The sequence below is a fragment of the Lupinus angustifolius genome, chromosome LG16 (genome assembly GCF_001865875.1).
Source record: "Lupinus angustifolius cultivar Tanjil chromosome LG16, LupAngTanjil_v1.0, whole genome shotgun sequence".
NCBI classification, from domain to species: domain Eukaryota; kingdom Viridiplantae; phylum Streptophyta; class Magnoliopsida; order Fabales; family Fabaceae; genus Lupinus; species Lupinus angustifolius.
The window spans coordinates 15697230-15709572 of record NC_032024.1 but is presented as its reverse complement, the minus strand read 5'-3'; the positions used below and the strand labels follow the sequence as shown (position 1 = coordinate 15709572).

The following is a 12343-nucleotide window of genomic DNA, read 5'->3' as shown; positions in this document are numbered from 1 at the left end:
GATGAAATAGCCATATTCCTTTTGAAACGAAGATAATTAGTTGGCAAAGATTCATGCGCACATAACCAACAAAGAAATTTTACCTTTTCAGGTACATGCGTCCGCCAAAGCCAAGTCCAATTTGATTGTAAGGAGCCCGAGACCTCATTGCTCTTAAGCCACCAGTATCCTGAATTTGTTGTATAGGATCCTGAAGCAATGTCATCCCAATACCAAGTGTTATTGGTATCGTAGGAAGAGAGAATGATAAACTGCACTAAAGCCTCTTTCATATGGGCAGGGATTAGAGTGTAGAGCATACTAAAATCTCAAGTAGAGTCTTTCCAAAGATCCTTAACAGTCAGCTGAGTATCAAAGATATGGACATAGTCGACCATAGTGCAAAGCAAACCCAAACCTGACCAATTGTCATACCAAAACGAAAGGTCACCATCCCAAGATGAAGACTGAACCCGCTCTTCAACATATTAGTTGCTTTAAAAATACCCTTCTAGACAGGAGACGAAGAGCACGTGTTAGCAGCAAACAATAAACAACCATCAGAAGTATACTTCTCTGTAAGGACCTTGCACCAAAGCTTGTTACTTCCTTGGATCAAATCCCAAGTCAACTTACCAAGCAGAGAGACATTAGTCGTGCGAGTATCACGAATTCCCAAACCACCATCTTTTTTGTTTCTTGTAATAACCTCCCAATTCACCAAATTCAGACTCCTCTTATTAGGGTCACCATCCCAAATAAAATTCCTAGTCATCTTATCCATTTCATTACAAACATTATGAGGAAGCCACATACTTTGCATGGTATAAATAGGGACAACGGTTGAAACTGATTTAGCAAGACAAAGCTTCCCTGCCTGATTAAGAAGATTAGATTTCCATGAATTCATGCGCCTCTGGATCTTCTCAATAAGCGGGTTAAAGATAGCACGCCGAACCCTGCCCTGAACCGAAGGAACTCCTAGATAGTTCCCTAAGTTAGAAATTATCCCCATCCCACAAATAGACATAAAACTTCGCTTTCTGACGTTTGAAACAGATTTGGAGCAAATAAATTTCGACTTCTAAACATTAACTTTCATACCAGAGGCCTGACAAAAGTCATCCAGCGTAGAGGATAGCAAAATCACCTGAGTATTAGTAGCTTTACAAAATAGAAGAACATCATCATCAAACAAAAGATGGGAGATTAGGGAGCCACTTTGTGAGAGTTTAATTGGTTGCCACAAGCCCAAATCAACCTTTTGTTGAATTAAAAGAGATAACTTCACCATAGACAGAACAAAAAAGTAAGGGGACATGAGATCACCTTGCCGGAGGCCCCTAGTTGGGGAGAAAGAGTCCAAGCGAGAGCCATTCCAAAGGAGTGACATACTGCCATTTCTAACACACCACATGACCATCTTCACAATAGAAGCAGGAATGCCAAAATCAACCACAGTTTGCTTAAGGAAATCCCAACTGACTCTATCATAAGCCTTTTCCAAATTAACTTTAAAGGCCAAAACACCTTTTTTCTACTTGGATTTATGAATATAATGCATAACTTCCTGAGCAAGAATCACATTATTAGCAGTCCCTCGACCGTGAATAAAGTTACTCTGCAAAGGTCCAATAAGATCACTTAGATAAGGACACAATCTACTCACCAGAACCTTTGTTACCATCTTATAAGCCACATTACACAGGCTAATGGGACACAAATCTTTTAGAGAAGTGGGAGATGCAACTTTAGGAATGAGAACCACAAGAGTTTCTAGTAACCGAGGATTCGCAAAGCCATTATGGAAAGCATCTTGAACAATTTTCCAAATATTCTTGCCCACAATCGGCCAATATTTCTTGAAGAAGTAGGGTTGAAAGCCATCAATACCAGGAGATTTGAAAGAGTGCATAGACATAATCTGTCTGTAGACCTCATCAAAAGTAACAGGAGCAGTCAATTGATCAACCCTAGTGGCGGACAGCGTCAGAGTCAACACATTACATATATCCAAATTGCTAGAACTCAAACCACAGAAAATGGATTGAAAGTAAGAATTAGCCTCAACTCTAAGTTTTATAGGATCACTAGTCCAACTACCATCCCCAAGGAAGAGGCCATGAATTTTATTACGCTTTCTTCTAACAATAGTCTACATATGGAAGAACTTAGTGTTCATGTCCCCAAAATGCACCCATTGCTCTCTAGACTTCTGATACCACAACATTTCCTCTTCCCTTAGGGATTTATTATAGTCCCGCCTCAACTGAGCCTCGAGAGTAACAAGAGCATGACTATCACACGTTTCCAAACTCAGTTGAATCTCACTATTTCTAGCTTCAAGTCTCCTTTTTCTCCTGAAAATATTACCAAAGGTATTTTTATTAAAAAAAATAGCATCATTCTTTACCTTATTCAGACCACCAATCACATCACTATCCAACGAAGACCAAGCTTGGCGAACAACCTCCTCAAAATCAGCATGAGACGACCAAGCAACTTGAAAGCGGAAAGGATGACACGAGATAGGCTCACCATCAACACCACAACGGATAAGAATAAGATAGTGATCTGAATGTCAACATAGGCTTCCGAGAAAACCATCCACCAATCAGTATCAGCAAGAGCTCGATCAAGACGCTTGGAGACATTCCTCCCACCTTGCTCTCGTCTGAACCAAGTGAATCTACTACCAATCGCTCCCAAGTCGAATAAACTGCAAGAACCCAAGATCTGAGTGAATATAGTCGCCCTAGTGAGAATGAAATTACCACCTCTCACTTCAGAAGGAAGAATAATTTCATTAAAATCACCAAGCACCAGCCAAAGGATAGACACCACCCTACGGAGCGTAAGAAAGTATTCCCAGAGTAACTCACAAACCAAAAGGGAAGGACTAGCATACACCGTAGTACAATTTTGACGCAAACCCTAGCATATCGTCCACATGCAGCCATTAACGTGTTTGTGTCCACCTTAATAGGTCTACCAACACACGACGCTAAGCTGAGGAGGAAGTTTTCATCATAGTACACCATGTTCGGACTAGGAAAACGAATCCAAACCATGGTACAATCAACTTTGGCCATTGGAGCAACAAACTCCGGAGTCCAGCACGCTATTGCCACATAATGATCAAATAACATCCAAGGACCACCTCCAATAATCGTATCTCTGTTCGCCTTCAGGTCAAATTTCACATAGTAGAAGCCATGATCAACATCTACCATATCAAAGCCTTCCTGAAGCTTCCAAATCCTTTGTAACCGATCTTTGAAAACATTATAACTGAGTGATTTTCCAACTAGAGTGATGACTAGAACATCCCTCCATGGAGAACAAAGTTCCTCAAAGACCTCCTTATCCAGAGAAATATGAGGAACCAAAGCATTACCTTCTTCAAAGGCAATAGTCATAAGTTTTTCAGCCACTAAGTCTCTTTTTATCATTGAACGTGGTGTTTGTCAAGAACCTTATCCCTAAAGTATATCCCATCACTTACCAAAGATGACTGGAAATTCCTGCCATCTAGAGGTTTAGAAGGAGCGAGGGGATGCTCAGAGAATATTGTATGGAACATGCTCAGAGAATATACGACAATCATTGTCTTTAATACTAGAGATTTACATATTTTTATTACCTTAAATAATTATATATATATATATATATGTAATTTTCATTTAATATCTAAGCAAAAATCTCTCAAATATTCTTTCTACACGCCAAATCTAATTGGAAAACCTTATAATTAATATTTAGGCCACTCAGATTTTTCTAAAAGGGGAAATCTAATCAATGTATTTCTATTAAATTTTAAAATAAATCAAACTTTATCTAACCATTATCCCATTTCCAACATCAACATTAATTAACAAATACATCCTTCAAGTGGTTAAATGAAGAAGACAACAGTAAACATTCAAAATGTAAGAATCCCAGTAAACACATTACCAAAAAAAAAATCCCAGTAAACAAACAAAAAAGAAGGAGTAGTAAATAAATATCACAACAAAACAAATGAACAGTAAAAATAGTAATGGCTTATCTTTGTCCTCACAATTTTTACCTGTACGAATTTAGTAATGAAAACTCAAAATGGTAAATAAAAATATAAGTATGAATTAAAAGTATTTTTTAGAGTAAATTATACTTGACATTCCCGAGTTTTAGTGAAATTATATAAATTACTCCTTACTTTTCTGCACATACACAAACATCCCCTAGTTTTTATACTTTTATTACACTGAGCATCCATACATCAGAAATAAGTAATTATTTAAACAAAAAATGTGATAATGCAATTAAGCTAAACAAAACATGATATATTGTATATACAAGTCCAAATAATATACAAATCAATGTATCTTTATCATTTTTTGTTACAAAATGCATCAACAATTCTAAAGAAATATTGTTTAAATCGCTCTTATAACATAGTGTAATAAACCAAAAATAATAAAGAGATAGTGACTCATATATTATTTGGATTTGTCTCCACAATATATCATGTTTTGTTTAAGTTAATTGCATTTATCACATTTTTTGTTTAAAAGATTACACTTTTCATATGCAGGGGTGATCAATGTAATGAAAGTATAAAAACTATGAGAGGTTTGCATAGGTGTAAAAAAGTGAGAAGTAGTTTGTATAATTTCACTCAAACTCATGAGGTCTTAGTGTAATTTTCTATATTTTTTATAATATTTATTGAATATTAAAGTCAATTTTGTTATGTTTATTAGATTTAGGCTCTAGAGGAGAGTTAGAGTGAAGAGAAAATAGTGAGAGATAAATTGAAGAGAATATACAAATTTCTGTTGTTTGGTTTAGAAGAGAGAAAAAGAGGAGAGACTAAAAAGTATGTGGGTCCCACACAAAAAACTTTCTCTCCTCCTTTGGTGAGAAAGTGGAGGAGATGAAATTTTTGCATATAATGACATAAATGGCATTCAATTTTTTCTATACTTTTTAGTTTTAAATATTATTAAGGACATTTTTGTCATTTGGATCATAACATCATCTCTTCTCATTTTCTATTCAACCAAACAAAAGAGAAAGAGAATAAAATATATATTTCTATTCATTTTCTCTCATTCTTCTCTTATATCAAACATCACTAAAATTTACTCTATTTCTCATATTTCTCTTTCTCACCTCTTCCTTTATCACTTCTTTCTTTCTTCTTATTTTCTCTTATGCAACCAAATAAAGCATTAATGTTGTGGATTAAATTGATAAACAAAAAATTATATGAAAAAATTCTTTTTAGTAATATTAAAATATCTATCCCCTCACAGTTTGGAAAAACTATTTATATTTTTGTGGTACATAATTATCTATCCTAATAAATATCTGTTGAGAAATTAAGTTTATTATCTTTCAGTAGAGCTTTATATTACTAGAACAATATTTTGTTTCGGAAGAGGATCACTCAAACAAAATAAATGAAAAAAAGAGGAGAGAGAAACATACTGAGTTGAAAAGGGTACACCAGACATACAGTTTCAGAGTAAGAAAGAGAGAGGAAAGAGACTATCTCTGTCTCTGATTCTCAACGCAAACCCAACATCAACTAAGAACATTACCTGTCCGATCTTCTTCTAGAACATTCTAGAACCTTCTCAAACCCTTCTAAATCACAAAAACCGCTTCCCCAGTAACACTCTACTTCCAAAAAACCGAACCGACACAAAAAACCCGGTTCATGGATTCGTACGGTCGAAACCCGATAAGAAATGGGTCTAACCCGACGAATCAAACCGAATGGCACTCATCAGGAACCAATACCGGTCTCGAAGGTGTTGTTCTTCTTTTCGAAGTTTAATTAATCTTCTTTTTTCCATGTTGAATTTCATTTACTGTTTTTATTATATATTTTCATGTTAGGGTTTCATTAATGTGGAGATTAGGTTTAAGATTTTGAACTGATTTGTGGTTTGAATGCAGAATCTATGTGGCAGTTAACACTGAGTAGCAGTGAATCATACCCGGAGCGAACCGGAGCTCCGAATTGTGTTTATTATATGCGAACTGGGTTCTGTGGATATGGTGGAGGGTGTCGTTACAATCATCCTCGTGATCGTGCCGCGGTAGTAATTATTTCATGCTCTTAAAAGCAAACATTTTGTGCTTTAGGTTCAATTGAAGTGTTTCTAGTGATGTTAGGTGGAAGTGGAAATGAGAGATAGTCATGAAAATTGAGTATGAAAGAAATTTGAGAGATAAATGTAGAGTTATAAATTTCACAAGTTGTCATTATGATCTGGCCCAAGGTTTTTAAAAGATGTGAGCAAAGGCCGATGGTGCGGCCGCAATTGCGGATATGATGTGGTTTTGGCAACTTTGAAAACCTTAATATTTCGGCATTGTTGTACTTGTGCAGACCTAGATTTAAAACCTTGACTGGGCCCATTAAATAAATTTCCTTTTTTGTGTCGAAAAACAAGTATGAGCATCCATTCTCACATATTGTTGTTGTTTCTGTATTTGTTTATCATTATTACTGACTGTTAAGGCATTGGGATTGTTTGCTAAAAGGTTAATATTTGATTGTTCACTTACTATTTTGGTGAACTTTTCTGGTAATTTTCAAATAAATGTTGTTTTCTCCATTTCTTTTAAAAAAAAAGGGTATTACCAGTTGTAAGTTTTAAAGAAGGAATGAAATTGGATTTGGAATTTGTTATTTTGTTATGATTTTTTAAAGAAGAATGCAGCTGACTTTGGGTAAGTAAATTGTTTCATTTTGGGTAAGTCTAAGAGAATATAGATACTGGTAGTGGATACTAATATTAATATTTGATTGCATCTTATTAAGAAAAATATGATTTTGTAAGCATATAATTGTGAATTAAGTCAAACATTTCTCAGGTTGCTGCAGCTGTAAGAGCTACAGGGGAGTACCCAGAACGAGTAGGGGAACCTCCATGTCAGGTATAGTTCCTTTTGTTTCGTCTTATTTCTCCAATTTTGTTGCCCCCGCCTTTCTGATCTTTGCAGGATAGTTGATAATCATTGTCTTCTGGTTATACTGACTATGTACCACTTCTTCTGATGAGCAGTATTATTTAAAAACTGGAGCATGTAAATTTGGTGCATCTTGTAAATTCCACCACCCGAAACATGGAGGTGGATCGTTAAGCCAAGCTCCACTAAATATTTATGGATACCCGTTAAGGCCGGTATGACTCTTCTTGTTCTTTCCTTCTCCCCGTGTAAGTGTCAGCAAATTATGCAATGACTAAACTGTGATTTTCAACAGGGTGAGAAAGAATGCTCCTATTATTTGAAAATGGGGCAGTGCAAATTTGGTATAACTTGTAAATTCCATCATCCTCAACCCGCTGGCACATCGTTGCCTGCCTCTGCACCTCAATTTTATCAACAGGTGCAATCACCTACAGTTCCTCTTCCTGACCAGTATGGTGGAGCATCCACAAGCTTGAGGGTGGCAAGGCCTCCAATATTACCTGGTTCATATGTACAAGGAGCTTATGGTCCTTTACTTCTTTCCCCAGGGGTTGTCCCATTTCCTGGATGGAATCCCTATTCGGTGAGATAGCAATGTTTCACCTGGAATATGGCATAAAGTCTTTTTCGTTTTTTTCTTTGCTTGAGTAGTTACTTTATTTTGGTGTTGTTAAATTGGTGCAGGCATCTGTAAGTCCTGCATTATCTCCTGGTGCTCAACCTGCTGTTGGGGCTACTTCTCTATACGGAGTGACCCAGTTGAATTCATCGACATCAGCTTTTGCTAGACCATATACTCCACTGCCCTCTTCTTCTGGTCCATCAGGAAGCAACCAGAAGGAACAAGTATTTCCTGAAAGGCCTGGTGAACCTGAATGCCAATATTTTCTGAGAACAGGGGACTGTAAATTTGGATTAGCTTGTCGATTTCACCATCCTAGGGATCAGGTTGTAGCACAACCACTTCTAAACCCCATTGGTCTTCCTCTTCGTCCGGTGAGTATGGTTACCCATTTGATTTGATTATCTTGTTTAATATACTGTTTACTCCCTTATCTTGTCTTATATGCTACTTTTAAGTTATAGTAATTTCTGATATTAGCCATACTTTCTTTAAATTAGTTGTTCTTAACTTAGCTTGTGTTACTGCAGATCTATAATTGAACCGGGATTCAGCAGCAATAATATGTTTTGTAATATGTATATTTTATGAACTCGATTATGAAAATGTTTCTACTTTTTTTTTGTTTTTGATTTTTTTGTGTGCCCCATATTGTCACAGTTGTAGGTTGAATGACTTATTTGCTTAGTTTACTCTTTTTCCCTGGGATGCTGAGGGCTTGCAGCTAATGTTTTCTGAGACGTCTTATTAGCCATTAACTCTGTAGATCATGGATCAGTTATATCTCCTTAAAGTTGCAGATTTGTACTTTACTGTGGTTCACCAATATTTTTATCCCCTGAACAATTTCTCATTCCTCTTCAGTATAATTATTGAAGTAATTGGCTTTTTATGTATTGTACTCTGATAATGGACTTCAAGGCCTTTATTTATTCTCTTTTCCTTTTCTAATGACAGTTTCTTGTAATATAGGGTAAAACAGGCATAAGATTTGGAAAACTTTTAAAGTAAATAATTTTGTTTCTTTTATTTGAGCGTGTATGTTAGCTGTTTGTTACAAGTAAAACATACAGAGAAAAGGCTTAACTGGCAAATAATGGGATGCAAAAATTTCATTGTCCATTTTTGTGTGGTTATTTGATTAAGTGAATATTTTAGTTAAAAGATACTTATTAAGAGTGTTTTCAATATCTCCCTGCATTTGATTTTTTTGTTCGTACTTCAGTATGATAGCTGATCACTTCTAAGTGATTATGGACAGCATTAACACACTGAATTGCCAAATAGTAACCAATTATTTGTTCTTGTGGTCCTACCTTTTTTTGTTGTGTTGTGCATATCTACATGCATAAAGGGTATATCTTGCAAATGAAGAAATTACTTTTGAAATTTTCTTGATTTGTTTTGGATCTTGCAATTATGTTTTTTCTCTAACAAAAGTGTTGTACTTGTACACACACATGTCTGTGTGTAAATAGTTACATTGCATTCTGCTAAAGGCACACCACTAGGACATGATGTGTATTCACTCTTATTGTAATTAGAAGTTATAGCCATACAAATAAAGAATATTAGTTTTCTTTTCATTGAGAATGTTATTTCATCATACCATGAAATGCATCGAATTGGGTTATCATTCTTAGCTGGAGATTGGTATGAGCGTGTTTCTGTTATTCTTTTTTATGATGTTTTAAAATTTTGAGCTACTTGTTACTTATTCATGCATTGTGTCGTCGCATTAAAATTAATTTGCTTTCTTTTGGGAATTTTTTCTTAATCAGTTCCTTTTCTAGAAAACAGGGGGTCCAACCTTGTGCATTTTATATGCAAAACAATAATTGCAAGTTTGGCTCTGCATGCAAATTTGACCATCCTTGGGGGCCTGCGAGATACTCTCCATCAACATCTTCCTTGATTGACATGCCAGTTACACCATATCCAGTTGGTTCTTTGCTATCTACCCTGGCTCCTTCGTTCACATCTTCATCGCATCGTCCCGAGTCGATTTCAGGGTCCAAAATGGAATCCTTTTCAACCATAGTATAATGCCTCCATCTGGAAGTAATTCCAGCACTTCTGTCTGTTTAATTTTTTTGCAAGGTGGATCTGCCTCGCTATCTGATATGCAACTCTCAAGTCAGAGTTCTTTGCCTCTAAGCGATAGCCGAAGCACCAAACAAAGTGGTGAGATACATTGATCTAGTTAATTAACTTGAAAATGATCCTCATCTCAATTGGTTGTGATTTCATGCACCACCATTGTTTCTATCTATAGTCCCAGTGAATATTTAGTAGCAACTACTTGAAGTCCCTTCCTCACTGTTTATAATTCATGGTCCAATATAGTTTAGACTTCACTGGGCCATTCTCATTATGCTAATGTCATCTAGTTACTATATATATATATATATGTATGTACGTATTATGTGTTACATTATCTAAAATAAGCTTCAATGGAAAACTGTATATCATCTTTTCTTCATGACAGTTCTATTTTCTTGATTTGTGGTCTATTTTGGCATGTCTACATGTTTGTGAGACAACCTAGTTCCTACCCCAAACAAAGTCCTTTAACGTTGTTTTACCCCCTTATAAATCTATGTTACTGTCAAAAGTTTATATAAGCTTTGAAGTGTAATGCAGCAAAATGGCAATTTTAGTTGGCTTCCCCAACCCAGGGAGAGAAATTGTTGCTATTTCTCTTGTGGCACCAAATATAAAAGCAGTATTAAGCAATGGTATGAGAACCAGACTTGACCGTTCAGTTTTAACGGCATAAGGGATTAGACTGCTTTGAATTAGAGAAATTTCAGTTTGATTATATTAAACCAATTAAACAGTAATAACCGGGAAAGTAAGTCGAATGGTTTACATAATTTAAAAAAAAAGGAATACTATTTTAATATTTTATTTTATAACTGTTACTTCAATATAATTATTAGTTATATAAAATTTGTATTTATATATAATTATATATTAAAGATAATTATTAATTATATATAAAACTATAATTTAACTATTTATATTATAATCTGTTGATAATCTACATAAGCATATGAGCTGATAATAGATTTTAATATTTTGTAGTTAATTTTACCGTCCCTTTGGCAAGAAAGTCAATAAGCTCGAGGGGGGATTTTAAGTTATGATGAAATAATCTGTTGGCTTAATCCTTGTGTACAATATATGGAAGAGTAATGTTATTTTAATAATAACTAAATTATGACAATTGTATGTGTCTTTCGGTTTTTAGATGAGTTCTGAGATGCATTTAATGATGAAAAATGAAAAAAGAGATAGAAGCAATTTGTTGTAAGAGAATTGTTAGATTTAGATTATGAGTATAGTAGTTATGTAGTAAAGATTTATATATATTTAGTAAATAATTTATCTTTCATTTATATTACTTTTGTTCAAGAGTCAATGATGATTAAAAAAAAAGAAAAATAGAATGAATGATGCAATGACAATGCAAAATCTATTATATGTTAGTCCATGCATTTTTTCTCTTAGATTATATATATAGTTATTACATCATTCATTTATATTACTTTTTAAGAGTCAACAATGATTAAATATGAATGGTAGATGATAAAATGACATTGTATAAAACTTATATTCATACATTTTTTTCTCTTTAATGAAACTACAGTATGTTTACTAGGTTCAATTATTTAAATAGTTTAGCTTACAATTTGATGATCTTTTCCTTTTCTTTGTCTTGCAATCTCATTAGTATCATAATTAATTTCTATTGCTTCTTCAACAATCTAGATTTATAAAGATCAAATAGTTTAGCTTACAATTCAGCAAATATAAGTATAAATCAATGTTCAAACTCCATACAAATAATAGGGGTACGTAAAAAATAAGAAATCTTTCATGTGCCACACGGGCCAACTAAGAAACTGCTTTCATTCTTTTCCAGCAGAAATAATACCCATGAATTAAAGCATGAGTACTTGTTTAAGGCCCACTAAATTTTCGATTCTTGTGAACAATATTTATTGAGAGATTATTACATATCTAAAATAGATTAGTTTCTTACCTATGGCGTAAAGATACCATTTGTTATAGTAAAGCGTATGACTAGTGATTTTGCTTCATATCAATTTTTTTATTCATTTAAAATCATTTGTATTTATTTCATTTGCATTGTTTAAGTTAAAGTAGCACATGGTGATATCATGTTTACTTTGCAATATTTTTTGAAAACATTTGTTTACATATGTAATTTTTAATACCCATGACTCTGATACTTTTTATCTTGCAAGTTGATGTCATCATTAATTGATAGAGGACCCTTATTTGGTAAATTCCATGAATGATTAATAAGGCACTTCACGCATGCTTATATTATGATTTTTTATGACCCACTAATTATTGAAAACAATTGGATCAATAACATGACCTTAGAGTCTCTTTACAAAAGTTTAGAATCATCTCTAAATATATTTTATGTATTCAAATATTCGTATTTTTTCAATTATCATATAAAAATTAACTCACACAACTCGTAAATAGATCATACAATAAGATGACCTTACAAATATGTTCAATAGTGCCTAATCATAATCTTCTATAAAAAATATTCTCTTATCATATGAGTAAAAAATTAATCTATTCACGATCAGATAACATCATAAAAAATAAAAAATATTCAAACCAAAAAAAAGAAAAAACACTTTTTGTAAAGTTGATAGTTCTTTTCTTGCAAACTGGTACATCTATGTTAATATGTCTTAGCTACTTCTCTCTTAAAAAAAAGTG

At 34.0% G+C, this 12343-nt stretch overlaps 1 protein-coding gene, 1 long non-coding RNA gene and 1 pseudogene across 2 annotated transcripts; 1 reads left to right on the top strand and 2 right to left on the bottom strand.

Moving 5' to 3' along the window:
- On the bottom strand, positions 491-3431 carry LOC109329367. Its single transcript, XM_019563035.1, has 7 exons — positions 2913-3431; positions 2796-2824; positions 2450-2698; positions 2177-2339; positions 1649-2134; positions 1084-1516; positions 491-972 (listed from the first exon to the last, which is right to left on the bottom strand). Exons 1-7 carry the CDS (start codon positions 3429-3431, stop codon positions 491-493), a joined length of 2361 nt encoding a protein of 786 aa, XP_019418580.1.
- Positions 5434-10054, top strand: LOC109330240 (annotated as a pseudogene).
- LOC109330242 lies at positions 8379-9362 on the bottom strand. The gene is made up of 2 exons (XR_002105646.1): positions 8641-9362; positions 8379-8520 (listed from the first exon to the last, which is right to left on the bottom strand). It is a non-coding gene; the product is annotated as an uncharacterized LOC109330242 (long non-coding RNA).

What these genes read in the sequence shown, in the direction of transcription:
- LOC109329367 (XM_019563035.1), bottom strand. Translation starts at nt 3,431, where the DNA reads ATGATAAAAAGAGACTTAGTGGCTGAAAAACTTATGACTATTGCCTTT. An exon ending in CATGTGGACGATATGCTAGG is followed by an intron (nt 2,825 to 2,912) that starts GTTTGCGTCAAA and finishes TACGCTCCGTAG; the next exon opens with GGTGGTGTCTATCCTTTGGC. An exon ending in AGAAGTCTAGAGAGCAATGG is followed by an intron (nt 2,135 to 2,176) that starts GTGCATTTTGGG and finishes TTCCATATGTAG; the next exon opens with ACTATTGTTAGAAGAAAGCG.